We start from the raw sequence: 17147 nt of genomic DNA, 5'->3' as shown, positions 1-17147 counted from the left end.
AGAGATTAGCAAGAAATAACATCCAACCAGAGACGTCAATTAACTACTATATTTCACACAAACAAAACAGAGAGTCTGATGAGTGTGCCCGTCCTGAGTTACCAACTAAAAAACTCTTGGTTTCGAAGGATGATATGGAAAATTTATTGGTGGAGGCTGCTGCACAGCTCCGCCAAGAGCCATGAGCATCATAGTTTGGAACTGTCGTGGGCTTGGGAACCTACGGACAGGAAAAGAGCTTGAAGTAGTGATTTGAGCAAAAGATTCCTCCGTTATGTTTATAGCCAAAACGTGGGCAGATGAAGCAAGGCTACAAGAGATCAAACGAAATATTGATTTTGATAATTTATTTTTTGTTGAGAGAAATAACAAGGGTGGAGGTCTAGCACTCTTTTGACGAAACTCTGTTGATTTGAGCGTTGATTCCTTTTCACCAAACCATATAGACTCTATTATAAATAAGGGGAAGGAAGAAGTATGGAGGTTCACAGGATTCTACGATGAGCCAGTGACACATAAAAGAATGGATTCATGGGATAAGCTTCGACACTTACATAACAAATTTAATCTCCCTTGGCTGTGCACCGGGGATTTTAATGAGATCATTCGAAGCTCTGAAAAATTGGGAGGAAGTAGCAGAGGCCAAACACAGATGCAATTATTCCGGGACGTAGTGGATGAGTGCGGATTTATCGACCTTGGTTTTTCAGGTCCCTGGTACACATGGCAGAAACACTTCTCTGCAGGCCACTCGATATGGGAGAGACTTGATCGTGCTTTAGCTACTAATGATTGGTTACTGAAATTTGCAGGTACAAATGTCCACCACCTCAAGGTAGACACTTCGGATCACAGCCCACTATGGATTGATATGGAGGGCCTTAATGTTCAGTCTAAATCCAAACCTTTCCGTTTCAAAGAGGTGTGGCTATCCGACCACACATGCTCGGAGGTTGTTGAAGCAGTTTGGGAATCAAGGGAAGTGGACGATCCAGCAGATAGAGTCATTCGAAAAATTGACAAGTGTGGCCGAGAATTAAAGAGATGGGAAAGAGACCATTTCGACAATATCAGGAAAACATTGAAGGAGAAAAGGAAGGAGTTGGCTGAAGCAGAAGAAGAGGCTTTACACACTGGAGAAAATTTTCGAATTCAAGAACTAATAAAGGAGATTACAGTCTTGGTGGACAAAGAGAACAAGCTTTGGTTTCAAAGGTCCAAGGTACTTTGGGCAAAATAGGGAGACTAAAACTCAAAATATTTTCACAGCCGGGCCACTCAACGACGGCGAAAGAATACCATCCAGAAGCTTCGGTTATCAAATGGACAATGGAAGTCTAGTAATGTAGAGGTAGCTGAGATTCTTATAAGCTACTTCCAGGAGCTGTACACTTCGGCCAACCAGACCCTATGTGATGCAACTATAGTGTCCATTGAAAAGGTTATCAACTCAGATATGAATAATTAGCTGGAACAGGAATTTGCTGCATGGGAGGTTCAGAAAGCAATAAAAGAAATGGCTCCACTCAAAGCCCCAGGTCCAGATGGAATGCCTCCATTGTTCTACCAACATTATTGGAGCACAATTGGTAATGATGTCACACAATCTATTTTACATTTCCTTAGTTCAGCATGTCTTCCTGAAAATCTCAATCACACTTTCATTACCCTCATCCCAAAAAAGAATTCTCCCAAATATGCTTCTAATTTTAGACCCATCAGCCTTTGCAATGTTTTGTATAAAATATTTTCAAAGGTCTTGGCCAATAGAATAAAAAAAATTCTTCCAAATATCATTTCGGAACATCAAAGTGCTTTTACCAAGATTAGATTAATTTCTGACAATATTCTAGTTGCTTTTGAATCTCTCCATAGTATGCAGAAACATGTGGGAAAGGAAGATTACATGGCCATCAAATTGGACATGAGCAAAACATATGACAAGGTAGAATGGTCATATGTGGAATCAGTTATGAGACGAGTGGGCTTTACTGAAAGATGGATTACTCTCTTGATGCTATGTGTTAAGACGGTCTCTTATTCTATTTTGGTGAATGGAGAGCCAAAAGGGATGATTTACCCTACACGAGGCATCCGTCAAGGAGACCCATTGTCACCATTCCTTTTTCTACTTTGCACAGAAGGATTAAATGGTCTCATCAATAAGGCAACGGGTAAAGGTGATATTAAGGGTTATGCCCTTTGTAGAAAGAGCCCCAGACTAATTCATCTCGTTTTTGCAGATGATAGTCTTTTATTTTGCAGGGCTATAATCCAGGAGTGCCAACAAGTTTTGAATATTCTTGAGACTTATGGCAGGTGTTCGGGTCAACAAATTAATAAAACAAAAACTACCATTTTTTTTCAGCAAATCTACTCCTGAAGAAGTCAAAAACCACATCAAATCTGCCTTAGATGTTCCGGTGATCTTACAATATGAGAAGTATTTGGGGTTACCATCTTTGGTGGGGAAAAATAAAAAGGCCAGTTTCAATTACATTAAGGAGAGAGTTTGGAAAAAAATTCAAGGGTGGAAGGAGAAGCTTTTGTCTCAAGCAGGTAGAGAAATACTCATCAAGGCCGTAGTTCAAGCAATCCCAACTTACACAATGAATTGCTTTAAACTCCCCTTGGGCCCATGTGGAGACATCGAAAGTATTATAAGGAAATTCTAGTGGGGTCAAAAAGGAGACCGAAGGAAGATACACTGGGTTAAGTGGGACACACTTTGTAAACCCAAAGCGGAAGGGGGCATGGGATTTAAAGACTTGGCAAATTTCAATGATGCTCTCTTAGCCAAACAAGCATGGCGTTTACTTCACCAAAAAAATTCTCTATTTTATAAGGTTTTTAAGGCGAGGTTTTTCCCACATTGTTCTATCTTAGAAGCTCCTTATTCAAGCTCGGGATCATAGGCATGGCATAGCATCTTGAAAGGGCGAGATTTATTGTTGAAGGGTGTACGGTGGAGAGTGGGAAGTGGTGATGCCATAAGTGTGTGGAATGATGCTTGGTTGCCATCCACAACCCATCTGAGAATTGAAGCCCAAGTGGTAACAGGCTTTGAAGATATGAAAGTTTCAGCCCTCATTGACCCAACCATGAAGAAGTAGGATGTCAACATGTTGAATGGACTCTTTACTCCCCAAGAGGTAGAGTTGATCTCAAGCATTCCTTTGTGTCCCAATGCAGTGGAAGATGTTGTTGTCTGGCCCTTTACCCCATCAGGTACCTACACGGTGAAATCTGGAACACGGTTTCTTACCTCTGACCAAGCTCCATATCAACTTGTTGTGACTGCCTAGCCTGAAAATGAAGTGTGGAAATTGATTTGGAGTCTTAATGTACAAAGCAAAGTCAGAAACTTCCTTTGGAGGTCCTACCACAATGCTATTCCGGTGAAACAAAACTTGAAACGACAACATATTCTAAATGAAGATGTATGCGATCTGTGTAAGCATGAGTCCGAATCAATCGTCCATGCTCTCTGGGAATGCTCACAGCTCACACAGGTGTGGGAATTAGTCCCGACCTTTTTGTTTCGGTAGACACGAGCTTTTTCCTCCATCCAAGAACAGGGGCGGCCCAACATAATTTGGGGCCTAATGTGAAAAATTTATACGGGGCCTTTAATATGTAAATATTAATTAAACAAAATTATTTAATACTAATCAAATTAAGGTTAATTTGATACATTAAATACATAAATAATACCAACTAGACTAATGTTAATTTCATATAGAGAATTGAATATCATAGTTGAATTATAAATATTAATAAAAAGAAATAAAAATATATTGCGATTGAAAAAGATACTTTATTTTGGATATAAGACGATGCATAGTTAAATAAAGTTTTAATCTAATTTTTAATTTTATATTTTGATTTTAAGAGAGAGAGATAGATATTATTTGGTGTGTGACTTTGTAGGATATTAGTTTACAAAAATCAAAGTCTCAAACTATCAAGGGAGATTAATATATAATTGATGATTTAACACATTTGCAACATCTTTTTGAAATATTTTAGGGTTTCAATTGAGTTAAGGTTCTATTGGTCTCGTAATTTGAGAGTCTTAATAGAAATGAAAAAGAAAAATGTGCTAATTAAAAGCACTATAAAATGTTCAAAATATAATGTGACATTGTCTCTCATTGATGAATTTCATCAATTTAACTAATGAATGTTTATATCACTTTTTTGTGATTAATAACATGACAATTTGTAAGTCAATAGTAAAATTTGTAGTACCCTTAACATCACTAATTAAAAAAAAAATGTACAACCTTTAGAAAATATATATATATAATTTTATAAAAATTTAGGCCTTTAATTATGAAAAGTGGGGCCTTTTTTCTTAAGAAAATTTTTGTTTTTTGGTGGGGCCTTAGGCCTAGGCCTAACTTGCCTAGGCCATGAGCCGGCCCTGTCCAAGAAGTGCTCACGTATGCTCACCAAGAACAGAAAAATACGGAGCTACTGGCATCGTAGAAACCAAGTGCGAACATCTCCCATGGAGTATCTGCTATCACTGGTCGTTCCAACAGCGTCACAAGCATTGGCTGACTTCCAACGGGCAAATTCCTCTATTTCTCCACAACTCATAAGCGTTAGTCAACCCCGGATTCGATGGTCTCCACCGGTAAAGGGTGTAATAAAAGTTAATTTCGATGGAGCACAGTTTAGAGATGTGGGCAAAACAGGTTTGGGAGTCGTCATTCGAGATAGCAGAGGGCAAGCACTGTCTTCTTTGTCTGAGCAAGCAAGTCTCCCATTCTCTCCAAAAATTGTCGAAGCTATGGCAGTAGCTAGAGCTATTTCCTTCGCACAGGGACTTGGTTTCACCTCCTTCGTACTAGAGGGTGATTCTATAAATATCATAAAGGCACTTCAATCTGATGATGAATCCCTTTCTTCATATGGTCATATACTCAGCTCGGCAAAATCCATGGTCGTAGCAGGTAGCAGCATCAAGTACTCGCATGCGGGTCGAAGTGGTAATAATGTAGCGCACAATCTAGCTAAACATGCTAGACATGTTAGAGGTTGTTCAGTGTAGACGGAGGATGCTCCTCCACAGCTTTCTCATGTACTTTTTGCCGATCATGGCTGATTTTACTTAATAAAGGTTCAAAGTCTTGATTCTCAAAAAAAAAAAAAAAGTATAATATATTGCTTAAATAATATAATACCAATTTTACCAAGAGAATACCTTCTGTCCAGAGATGGCGTAAAACACCTCTTTTGCGACTCCAATGATAAAGCGCCACCTCAACCAATAACTTAAAATTTAATACATCTTAATACACGATTATAACCCACATAATATCTTGAATTTTTTCTCAAACTCAAACACTTTCTTCTCTCTGATCCCTTTCATCTTTGTTTCTCTCTTCATCTCATCAAAACCCAACGACAGTCTTCTCCTTGTACCCACACCACCTCCAATCTGCCATCAGCCAATGATGATGCTCCAACAATTGGCTATGCATTTCAGCCACCCACCTTTGTTTATTAGATCAGGTAAAATTTTGATATCCCTTTCTTTAATTGAATTTTTTTCCCCTTCCTTGCTATAGATCTCTGGTAACTGTAGTTAGGTATGGGTCTCTCTCATTTCGATTTCTCTCTCTAATGTCTTTTATTTATTTTTGTTGAAACCCTTTAGGTCTTGTTTTGTTTCAATTTTGATCCTTTTGATAATTAAGTTTTATTATGGACGGTAAAGCTTGATAATTTTTCTTGGGTTTGAAAATTGGGGTTGTTGGGTATGGCTGAATGTGCTGTGATTGAATGGAAAGTGACTTGCAGTTGACAAAATTACTAAAAATAAATTCCAAATTTCAAAACATTGACAAAAACTTTTATTTTTAAGTTATATGCTGATCAAATCATATTATATATAATAAAAGTTTGGCTTAGATGCCGTGATTATGCAAAGTGGCTTCACTAAATTGCAGAAATTTTATTAAATTTTTAGATTTTTTAAAAAAACTAAAAAGGAATAGTATACTATCAGGACTCTAATTCATTCTTATCATTAAATAAAATTATATTAACATTATTTTTTATTTGTTAGGATATATTTCTTAAATTAAGGGATAATATTTAACATACAAAAATTTAATTTAGATAATATTTATCATCTAATTAACATTATTTTTTTATTTGTTAGGATATTTTTCTTAAATTAGGGGATAATATTTAACATACAAAAATTTAATTTAGATAATATTTATCATCTAAATTTTCAAAATTTTATATTATTTTATCAGAATATCGAGCTACAAAAATTGATTATTTAGGGATAAGCACAATCCAAATTCTTCAAAAGGTGATTAATATAAATTTATCCCAAGAAATAGTATATATCTCTAATAATTTGATAATCTCTATCTATTCTAAAAAATAGTATATATCTCCATTAATTTGATAATTTCTACGTTGATGACATTTAATATATATATATATATATATATATCAAAATTCCTTATAACTATCAATCACGTTCTCTTTTTTTATTTTTTATTTATTTTACGTTATGTTAAATCAACTTTTTTTTTTTTTCCCTTTCATTCTATTCATATGACCTTTTTTTAATTCCAATTTTTAAGGGATAAAAAAAAAACATATTGATTAGATATCTTTAATTTCAATAAGATTTAAATGAATTATATTTTAAATGAAACTCTACCAATATATATAACCCTATATATCCTTTTTGGAGTGAAGCTTATTTCAATATATGAATACCTAAATCCCATGATAATGCAGGTATGCATTCTTTCTTCTTTTTATTATTATTATTTTCATTTTGTTTATTTTCTTTAGTGTTATTATTGGTTTTTTGTCGTCATGTGATTTTAATTAATGAATTCATAACATTCGAAAACATTGTCAAGCTTCTAAAGGCTCCTTCTTTGTTGTTGTATTTTGTTTTTATTAAATTGGTTAGGTTTTGTGTATTGGTTACCTTTTATTTAAACTAATTTTCTTATCTTTAATCTAATTTATAAGCTTAGGGTTAGAGTCTTAGAATTAATGATTAAATATGGTTAGAATTAATATATTAATTTTAACAATTTTCTTATTTGATTTTTATGTTACATCAAATTATCAAGATGTTCTACATGTGTATTCTTGAATTATCAACTTTAATTTTAATTTATAATATTATCAAGATTATATTAATTTTTGATTTATCAATCGTTTAGTACTTTTGTTAAATAATTATCAATTTAAAATTCAATTTGGAATTATCAATTTGATTTAGTTTTAGGAAGAAATCTTACCCCTTATTTTAGTGAGATAATTATTTACACTTGATAATTTTTTCTTTTATCTTTATTGAATCTATTAAAATATATAATTATTTATACATTTATTTTATAAGCTTTTTCATAAAACCGTGCAACACACGAGCCTATAACTAGTTTTATATAAAAGTTCAACAACCATCTTTGGAAGGCATGATTGATTTGAATGCCTAATGTAAGTTCTCTGTTGAATTTAACACCATATGCAATTTTTTTTTCTTTCTTTCCTTGACTTCTTGTTTTTGTCCAATTGGTGCTCCCTGTTGTGAGAAAAAAAGAATAACTTTCCATTCAATCACAGCACATTCGGCCATACCTAACAACCCCAATTTTCAAACCCAAGAAAAATTATCAAACTTTACAGTCCATAATAAAACCCAGTAATCAAAAGGATCAAAACTGAGACAAAACAAGACCTAAAGGGTTTTAGTGAAAATAAAAAAAGGCATTAGAGAGAGAAATCGAAATGAGAGAGGCCCAAACCCAACTATAGTTACTAGAGATCTATGGCAAGGAAGGGGAAAAAATTCAATTAAAGAAAGGGATATCAAAATTTTGACATATCCTTGAGAGGTACATTTTGCCAAATCCTTATCGCACCATACCTATATCAGTGAGGAGGTATTTTGGTGCTTGGAAAGCAATTCGGAGATGACCAATTTTTTGGTTGATGCAATGGGCTTATTGCGGGATCCGGGAAGTTAAAGAAGACAAGGTTAGGCATAACCCTATTAGAGCAAGAAACTTGGAGGGCTTATGTGCATTGGGTAGATTAGGCTTGGAGAGGGTCTTTTGCTATTCATGTATCCCAACTTTATTTTTTAGTAGATCATTTGACTGCTTGGAGGGTGGCGGGGAGGTTTTTCGTCAAGTTCTTCGATTTCCTCTTCGATAACACGTGTCGGTGTTATCTTTGTGTTTGCATCTCTCTTCCCTTACTCTTTACCTTTTAATTGCTGCTGTGTTTGTGATTAATTATGGTTTAGAGTGTTTTACCTATTTGGTTATAGCTTATATTCATCATTCCACACATATATTGTTTGTATATAAGCTTGTGTTGGTATTGTTAAAATTGGGGGTCTAAACATTCATTAGTGTTTTGCTCACTAATTGAACTTTCACACATAAACTTTTTAAAGTCCAGACATTGTACTTAGTTTGGTGGACACAATGATCACAAGCAGTTGAAGATGAAATAAGTAAAAGTTTTGTACGAAACAAAAAGTAGAAAAAAAGAAGTACTATAAAGGTACTCGATTTCCGTAATATCGAGTACCATATTTCTTTTTTAATTGTACAAATTTCAGGTCAGCAGTGCCACACTTGCGATTCATCTAGGAACTCAAGTTCATTGAACTCAAGTACTATTTAGAACTCGATTTTGTGAAACTCAAGTACTAAAAAAGTGGTAGATTGTTAAATATTTTCGAAACAATGTTAGTTTGTCACAAATTTTGCTAAAATGTGGTATTTAGTTTGGTGGACACAACGATCACAAGCAGTTGAAGATGAAATAAGTAAAAGTTTTGTACGAAACAAAAAATAGAAAAAAAGAAGTACTATAAAAAAGTACTCGATTTCCGTAATATCGAGTACCATATTTCTTTTTTAATTGTATAAATTCCAGGTTAACAGTGCCACGCTTGCGACTCATCTAGGAACTCAAATTCACTAAACTCAAGTACTATTTAAAACTCGATTTTGTGAAACTCAAATACTAAAAAAGTGATAAATTACTAAATATTTTCGAAACAGTGCTAATTTGCCACAAATTTTGCCAAAATGTGGTATTTGGCTATTTTCGCTGGTAAGCAAGTCCTGCAAACAGTGATTTTTTTTTTTGTGTGTGAAATTGGGGATTTGTTAAGATGATGATGTGGCACCTTCTCATTAGCTGGCGTGAAACCCACTTCTACGCCAGCTCCGGACCGAACTAACCTCCCTCTTTTCCTTGTGGTCAAAGTCATCTTGTTTATTTCTAGCTTAAATACCTACGCTTTGACACATGGTACCAAAGCATTAAGCATGAGACATCATTTTTCAATGGCGTCCAAACTTGTCACCCTACTCTTCTTCCTCCACTTTCTGCCACTCAAATCCTACTGTTCAACCCAACAATCCTGGATTAAAGCTGGTTATTATTATTCAGGTAGTGAAACTGTCATTTCTGACATAAACTCTAAGCTCTTTACTCACCTACTATGTGCTTTTGCTTACATAAACTCTTCCAACTACCACCTCTCTATTAACTCCTCCACCGAACAAAAGTTCTCTACTTTCACCGACACTGTAAAGCTCAAGAACCCATTGGTTACAACGCTTTTGTCCGTATGGGTTGGCAGAGAAGACTCTCCAATCTTCTTTTCAATGATCAACCAGTCCTCTTTTAGAAATTCTTTTATTCAGTCCTCTATAGAAACAGCAAGGTTTTATGGGTTTCATGGCATAGACCTTTGTGGGGTTCTACCAAGCAAAAGCTCGGATATGACCAATTTAGATACCCTTTTGAACGAGTGGCGAATTGCTGTGGTTTCTGAGGCAAAAAACTCTAGCAAGTCAGAGTTGCTATTGGTCATGTCTGGTTATTACTTGCCAGCTTTGGATTCAGTGAGTTACCCAATTGAGTCCATGATGAAAAACTTGGATTGGGTACATGTTAAAGCGTATGACTACTATGTGCCTAGAATCGACAATTTCACATACACTCATGCGGCTTTATATGACCCAATGAATGGGGCTAATACTGATAGTGGCATAAAAGAGTGGAAGAGAAGAGGATTTTTGCTTAGCAAATTGGTTTTGGGCTTGCCTTACCATGGTTATGCGTGGACGCTTTTGGACCCCAATAATAATGCAATGGGTGCACCGGCTATCGGTCCAGCTGTTACAGCCGACGGTTCCATGGGCTATAAGTTCATAAAATCGTATCTTAGAAGCTTTCCTTCTGAAGCTGCTCCAGTGTATAATGCTACCTATGTGGTGAATTTCTGCACAATTGGGCCGGCTTGGATTAACTATGACGATGTGGAGGCTGTTAAAGCTAAAGTCTCTTATGCAAAGCAGAGCGGGCTACTTGGTTTCAATGTTTTTCAAGTCGGGAATGATGATAATTGGGTGCTTTCTAGAGCAGGTAGGTTACAATGTACTACTTGGAATCCAATGGTCATTTTCTTTTTCATTTTATTTTGACACAGTCATATACATGATTGTCAAAATTGCGATCTGGATCATGTTGATTTTACGATTTCACCTCACCAAAACAATTAGGATTACACTAGAATCGTAAAAATGGTAGAATCATACGTAGGATCGTATGAGAGCCTACCAAAAACATAATTTTTTTTTTTTTTTTTATGGGATAAATTTTTTGTTTTGATGGTATGGCTTTTTATTTTTATAAAATCATGTTAACTTGTAATCAAAATGAAGGAAAGCTTCATCATTTCTAAATGAAGGAAATGAAGGAAAGCTTGTAATCATTTTTATTTTTTCTAGTTCACTTGTAATCAAAATGAAGGAAAACTTCATCATTTCTAAATGAAGAATTTGATGTTAGCTTTGCTACCTTTTAAGCTATAATGTTGTTAAATTTGTTTGATCAATATACTAATTTGTGTTATAATATTACTAAAATGTTTTTTATATATAATTTTATCAATTATGCTTGTATTTGTATATTGATTGATTAATTTTTTTGAGCATGCTCTTTAATTGTTGTTGAGTGATATAACTTGAATAATTGAGTGTAAAATTGTATCTTGATGTCTTTTAACTCTAGTATACAAATATATAATGTCTATATAAATGATGAAATGGATGATGATGATTAGGAATTTAGGATGGTAGTTATAGGAACCTTAGAATGAGAATAATTAAACGTTCACTTCACCTTAATCTTCATCTTACTTTTGGATTTCATATTGTAATTAGCTAGTTTCCATTTGCTAACATATTTTGGATTTCAAACTTGGAACTTAGAACTTGGAAAATATTTTCCATATGTTTTGATAAATATTTTGGTATTTGGTTGGTAATTAAACATTTATTGAGACTTAATTTAGATATGAGCTTTTGCGTCTACGTTTTGCGTTTCCTGCGTTTCAGTTTTTTTTTTTTTTTAGCCGCACTTGTTGACTTTTTGTCCGTGAATAGTGCATTTGTGCACTGTTCATGGACCCACAAATTACACTTTTCAGCTACTTTTTCAATAAAAATGGGTCCCACGATACTATTCACACATTTAAAAATTATTTTGCTATAGTGTTTTCAGTTTTCAGTTTTCAGTTTCAGCAAAATAAGTTCTATCCAAACACACCCATAATATGATGCAACTTTTTATTTTATTTTTTATGAATGAATTTATAATTTACATGATTCTTCAATATACAAAGTCATTATCAATGTGTTTTTTGCTTTAAATATGAAAATATGTAGGATCTTACGATTCACGATCTGATCCTACAATTTACAATGCCACCTACTTTCAACGATCCTACGTAGGATCCCGATTTTGACAACCTTGGTCATATATATGATATTGGTGTTGGAAAAAACCACCTAATGGTAAGCAAAGTCTCATCTTATCCGACTAGTATTATCAAGCATGTGTGAATTTACCAACACATTAGCTAATAGAAATTAGTCAAGCGTTCAAGGCATATCCTAGTGATTCCAACATGATGGCTAAGAGTCTTGCAGCTTAGTTGGCACTTGCGGGTTTTTTTAATGGAGACGTCTAAAATTTAAATTCTCATCTCCCATTGCCCCATTGTAACTATTTAATTATCCAACCAAAAAAAAACATCTATTATGGTATCTGGGCATTAAGGTTCCAGCTCTACCAGACTCACCCTAGTTACCTAGCCAAAAAAAAGGGTTAGCCTAAACACATAGTAAGGCTAAACTAGTAAGATATGTAATACGAAATTTAGGAGGCAAATCATCGAACATATTGTGAATGGCCTTCTGTGTTTGATGGTTTGTCTCTTACATTCCATATTACATATCTTGCTAGCTTAGTCTCGGTATTTGTTGTGGTTAGCTTTCATTACCTTTGTATTGGTAAATTCACTCTTGATTAGCAATATTGGTTGAGACTTTGCTCTCACCATAAAGTGGGTAGTTTTTCCCAACAATTGGAGACAGACTCAGGTTTCGGTTGTGACCCCAACTAACTGCTTGCTAAAAGGGAACAGGGGTTGAATATCATAATCATTTTTGTTTAATAAAACAGAGTTCATGCTTTGGCTTTGATATCTCATTGAGCTTGTACTTGCCACATGAAGAGAGTGATACATCAGAAATATAGTTAATGGTGGTTGAATTAGAATTAATGCCAAATATAAAATTACATTTGAGGCCATAAGAACTTTATCATTACATTTTTGCCAAAAGGCCTGGTTCTGAATTTGATGACAAATTATTTATTATTCTATATTGTTATATTCTTGCGGCCTGCCCATTTGCACATATTAGGCATCCTCTTTTGACATTCTAATCAACATAATTGAACTACCTTTGTAGCTCAAGGGGAAGACGAAGATCAACATAATAAGAGTCATAGATTGTTAATAGCTCTGCCTACAACTGTTGCAGTCGTGCTTCTGCTGGGCACCATGATATGTTACTTACGGAGCAGAGTCATCAAGTCAAGAGGTAATTTTTCCAAATCTGAGTCTGAGACCACCTCATGATGAAGTTCACGACATCCATTTATAAGATGGAGATGCTAAACATTTTTCTCTCGCCTTTTCTTTTTGGTTACAGGCTGTATAGATAGTGTCAAAAGATTATTATATGAAGTCCGAATTAAAATATTAGCTGCTGAAGATCTGCAAGTATTCAGTTATTCTGCCATTAATGCAGCTACCAATAACTTTTCAAGTGAGAATAAGCTTGGCGAAGGTGGATACGGACCTGTTTACAAGGTATTATTTGGCAATCCATCCATTGTTTAATGCTTTATGTGGATATTGATTTTGAGATACAGAGTCCAAATACTATTTAACCAAAAACAAAAAAAACCTGTCCATCAATGTCAGATCATGGAAACTAGGGAGATCAGGATAAGTTGGGTGAGGAATCACCTCGTTTTATTTACATCGCATTAGAAGGTTTCGGTCTTCTATTTGCTTATTAAAATTCTCCAACCACAGAGTGCATTACTTTTTGCATGCTTAACTCTGTATAAAAGGCATGCTTGACACGTTATAGAGTTCCCTTTTAAAATATCATGTAAAATTGCCAAGAGCCTTGTAGCTCAATTGGTTGGCATCTCTTAGTGTTAGTTTAAGACCTCATACCAAATAGCCAATTTGTTTGTCTTACCCTTCCTTTTAGCTATCTTCTTTTCTCTGAACAGCAGCACCATGAAACAGCTGCACCATGAAAGGGACTAGACATTTGCACGTGTATCTGTTTGTGCACATTTTATTTCAACTGATAGTTATATCAGATAATATTATTGGGGTAAATAATGATCAGAATTGTGTATGGCTCAAATGTCTATCTTTGGCATATAATACTAACGATGAGTGTTGGTTTCGTAGGGCAATTTATGGAATGGACAGGAGATAGCAGTAAAGAGACTTTCAAGAACTTCAAACCAAGGCCTTGAAGAGTTCAAAAATGAGGTTACACTTACAGCAAGACTGAAACATGTAAATCTTGTTAGAGTTTTGGGATATTGCACTGAGAGAGAAGAAAATATGTTGATCTATGAATATATGCCAAACAGAAGCTTGGATCTCTACCTCTTTGGTCAGCAAATTAATTTTCATGCTTCCCATCATAGTTTTTGCATACATATGCTGAGTAACTTGTAATTTTTTACTCAAAAGCTTAAATGGGTCTAACCATTTCCACAACAAAGCCTCAAGAGGATGGCACTCACTTAAGCTTCAAAGAACCAAAGCTAGACAATTAAGTTCAAAGAGGTGTCATTATTTGTGAATTTCATTTCCCCATACTTTTTAATAACTAATAAAGTACTAATTTGACTTGCTGCAGATCCACCTAGATGCTCTCTTTTAGATTGGAGGAAACGTGTAGACATTATTGAAGGTGTTACTCAAGGGCTTCTATATCTCCAAGAATACTCAAATTTTATTATAATTCATCGAGATCTAAAGGCTAGTAACATTTTATTGGACAATGAGATGAAACCTAAGATATCTGATTTTGGGATGGCTAGAATTTTCAGAAAGGATGAACATGAAGCAAACACAGGTCGGATTGTTGGAACATAGTTAGTAAAATGCTTGTTAACGAAATATACAACTGTTATTTATTTTTATTTTTTGAATACTCATCGTTTTCATTATGACATGCTTTGCAGTGGTTATGCTCCTCCGGAATATGTAAAAAAAGGAATATACTCCATGAAATACGACGTTTATAGTTTTGGAGTTCTACTTTTGCAAATCATAAGTGGCAAGAGAAATACACATTATTATGGGACACATGATAATTTGAACCTTTTAGACTATGTAAGTGAATTACTTGCTAATACTTTCTATAATTCTAGCATATTGTGATTTAGATTATTGTAATTTGAAGTTTTGTATTTGAGCTATAAATATGGTAATTATTGCAGGCATATAAGCTGTGGAAAGAGGGCAAAGGGTTCGAGTTTATTGATCCAGCACTGGATGATTCTTGTTCTTGTTATAAACTCCTAAGATGCATGCAAGTGGCCCTCTTATGTGTCCAGGAAAACCCTATTGATAGACCATCCATGTTAGAGGTTTCTTCAATGCTCAAGAATGAAACTGGAGCCATCAATAATCCTAAAAAGCCTGCCTTTTCGATTCAAAGAGATGAAAATGAGGAAGAAAAATGTATATTGCAGGAAAAGATGTGTTCAGTAGATGATGCAACAATTTCTCAAGTAGTACCCCGATGACTGTTGATGACTGTGGAAATATTTAAAGTATGAAAGAAAATGTATAGCTTTGATTATTCTTACTTCATGTTAATATTTGTGCTAAGGAAGCCTTATCATAAATTTATACACCTTTAATGCCTTCATTTTCCTTTGGCCAAATAAAGATAATCCTTCTATCCAAGTTGCCTCGAGTGATTCCCATGTTAGAAGGGCAAATGATTCTCCCATATTGCCCAATGAACTTATTGTTCATCTCAACTCCATGACACTTTCGATGTTGTAAAGTTATCCTAATTTTGCAGCAGCATTTTTATTTAATGATAAATTCACAATCTCCTAAATAGTTTAAGTTTTTGGAACATTCAGTAAATTATCATGTATCATATGGTCCTCAGTTCCTCCCATTTAAAAAAATAAAAATCTAATATTGGGCCCCAGTTATGAATGATGAGTTAAGAATCTTTAGAGCCGCACACATAAGGGGATTGTTAGGATATTTGTTAAACAATTAAATTCATCTTTTCTAACCTGTAAAACTTTGGGGCTAATTGGTAATTTACTTTATTTTATTTTATTTTTATTAACAACGAAAAGAATATCCAATAGCCAACAAAAGAAATATGTTCACGTACCCTTATCCGTACCCATATCCATATGGTTAGGGGCATATAACTATACGTTGCTGCCATCAAGGTCAAACGTTGGGAGGATGATAATGGTAGAGTTGGGCAAAAAAGAACAAAAGAAATGTGTTCTGTTATTCAAGATTTTACTACCCCTACTATTGCCGCTTCTTTAGTGTCTTGAAACATGGCACCATCAGTGTTAATTATATATATGCCTTCTATTGGTGGAGTTCATAGGTATTTTGGCTCACTTGCTTTATGTGTTCTTGATATTTCTTTAGATATTCCTCTGCTCCCATGGCTATTTCTTGCGATTCTCTGCACTTGCCGTCTAGCCCTCAAATCTGCATGAATTTCTGGCAAACTCATAACGCATGCATGCAATTTTGTTTCCATTTCTTTGCTACATCTTTCACACGTCATCATTTGTGATCTTTTATACAATTGGCTTTTGTAGGCAGGACTTCCTTACATGCTTGCCACGTCAACAATTATATTTTATTAGCTGCATTCAGATTCCACAACTTCTTCCACAAAGCCTTTTTTGATAGAAGATACTAACTAGCTATCTTTCCACATGGCATCCAAGAATAGCACCCCCTCTTCTTCATCTTGATCGTTTCCTATCAATTGCACCATTGTAATGCTCACCTTGGATTAAATCTGGTTACTGGTTTGCTGGCAGTGAGTCCCCGATTCCTCGTAGAAATTCTGCTTTGTTCAAACACCTTATATGTGCCTGCCTTTGCTAATGTCAGCTCCACCACTTTCCATTCCCTCAGAACAGGAACAATACTTTTCTCGCTTCGCAAACATTGTCAAACGTATTTGGTTGTTGCAATTCTATCCATCTGGAATGTACAAGCTGCAACTGCTAAATACATGTTAGGTGAAAAAGTTGACACTACAGTATTGTCTTCAATGCTTAGCCAATCTTCTTACAGAAAGTCTTTCATTGAATCCTCAATAAAAGAATGCAGCAAGGCAATATGGATTTCAAGGTATAGATTTGTTCTGGCTTTGGCCTAACACGAACTTGGACATGACCAACATGGGAATCCTGTTGGAATAGTGGCAAGCTGCTGTGAATTCTGAGTCAACAAACTCAGGCAAGTCAAAATTGATATTAAAGATGGCCCTTCATTACTTGCCAAGTTTTGAATTTAAGAGTTACCCAATTGACTCAATACAAAAAAATATGGATTGGGCACATGTTGTCGCATATGGGCTATGGCTATCATCTGCCTTCAAATGAAAAATCTATTCATTCTCATGCTGTTTTATATGATTCATCAAGCCTTGTGAACACTGATGATGGTA

At 34.8% G+C, this 17147-nt stretch overlaps 2 protein-coding genes across 4 annotated transcripts; both read left to right on the top strand.

The window, feature by feature from the left end:
* Positions 1-4513: 4513 nt before the first annotated feature.
* LOC115973831 lies at positions 4514-5059 on the top strand. Its single transcript, XM_031094073.1, has one exon. It carries the CDS (start codon positions 4514-4516, stop codon positions 5057-5059), a length of 546 nt encoding a protein of 181 aa, XP_030949933.1.
* Positions 5060-9357: 4298 nt separating this feature from the next.
* Positions 9358-15461, top strand: LOC115977205 (receptor-like serine/threonine-protein kinase SD1-7). Of its 3 annotated transcripts, none has more exons than XM_031098916.1 (7): positions 9358-10446; positions 12840-12971; positions 13182-13243; positions 13865-14075; positions 14325-14562; positions 14653-14803; positions 14911-15461. In XM_031098916.1, exons 1-7 carry the CDS (start codon positions 9360-9362, stop codon positions 15217-15219), a joined length of 2190 nt encoding a protein of 729 aa, XP_030954776.1. In that variant the 5' UTR covers positions 9358-9359; the 3' UTR covers positions 15220-15461. The 3 variants fall into 3 exon arrangements, with proteins under 3 accessions (XP_030954776.1, XP_030954775.1, XP_030954777.1); XM_031098915.1 differs by having other exon boundaries at positions 13083-13243; XM_031098917.1 differs by lacking the exon at positions 12840-12971 and having other exon boundaries at positions 13083-13243.
* The last annotated feature ends 1686 nt before the right edge of the window (positions 15462-17147 follow it).

This window comes from Quercus lobata, chromosome 2 (genome assembly GCF_001633185.2).
Source record: "Quercus lobata isolate SW786 chromosome 2, ValleyOak3.0 Primary Assembly, whole genome shotgun sequence".
Classification (NCBI taxonomy): Eukaryota; Viridiplantae; Streptophyta; class Magnoliopsida; order Fagales; family Fagaceae; genus Quercus; species Quercus lobata.
Note: the sequence above shows the minus strand (reverse complement) of the source record. Positions and strands in the feature narration are given on the sequence as shown.

What these genes read in the sequence shown, in the direction of transcription:
- LOC115973831 (XM_031094073.1), top strand. Translation starts at nt 4,514, where the DNA reads ATGGAGTATCTGCTATCACTGGTCGTTCCAACAGCGTCACAAGCATTG.
- LOC115977205 (XM_031098915.1), top strand. Translation starts at nt 9,360, where the DNA reads ATGGCGTCCAAACTTGTCACCCTACTCTTCTTCCTCCACTTTCTGCCA. An exon ending in TTGGGTGCTTTCTAGAGCAG is followed by an intron (nt 10,447 to 12,839) that starts GTAGGTTACAAT and finishes CTACCTTTGTAG; the next exon opens with CTCAAGGGGAAGACGAAGAT. An exon ending in GATACGGACCTGTTTACAAG is followed by an intron (nt 13,244 to 13,864) that starts GTATTATTTGGC and finishes TTGGTTTCGTAG; the next exon opens with GGCAATTTATGGAATGGACA.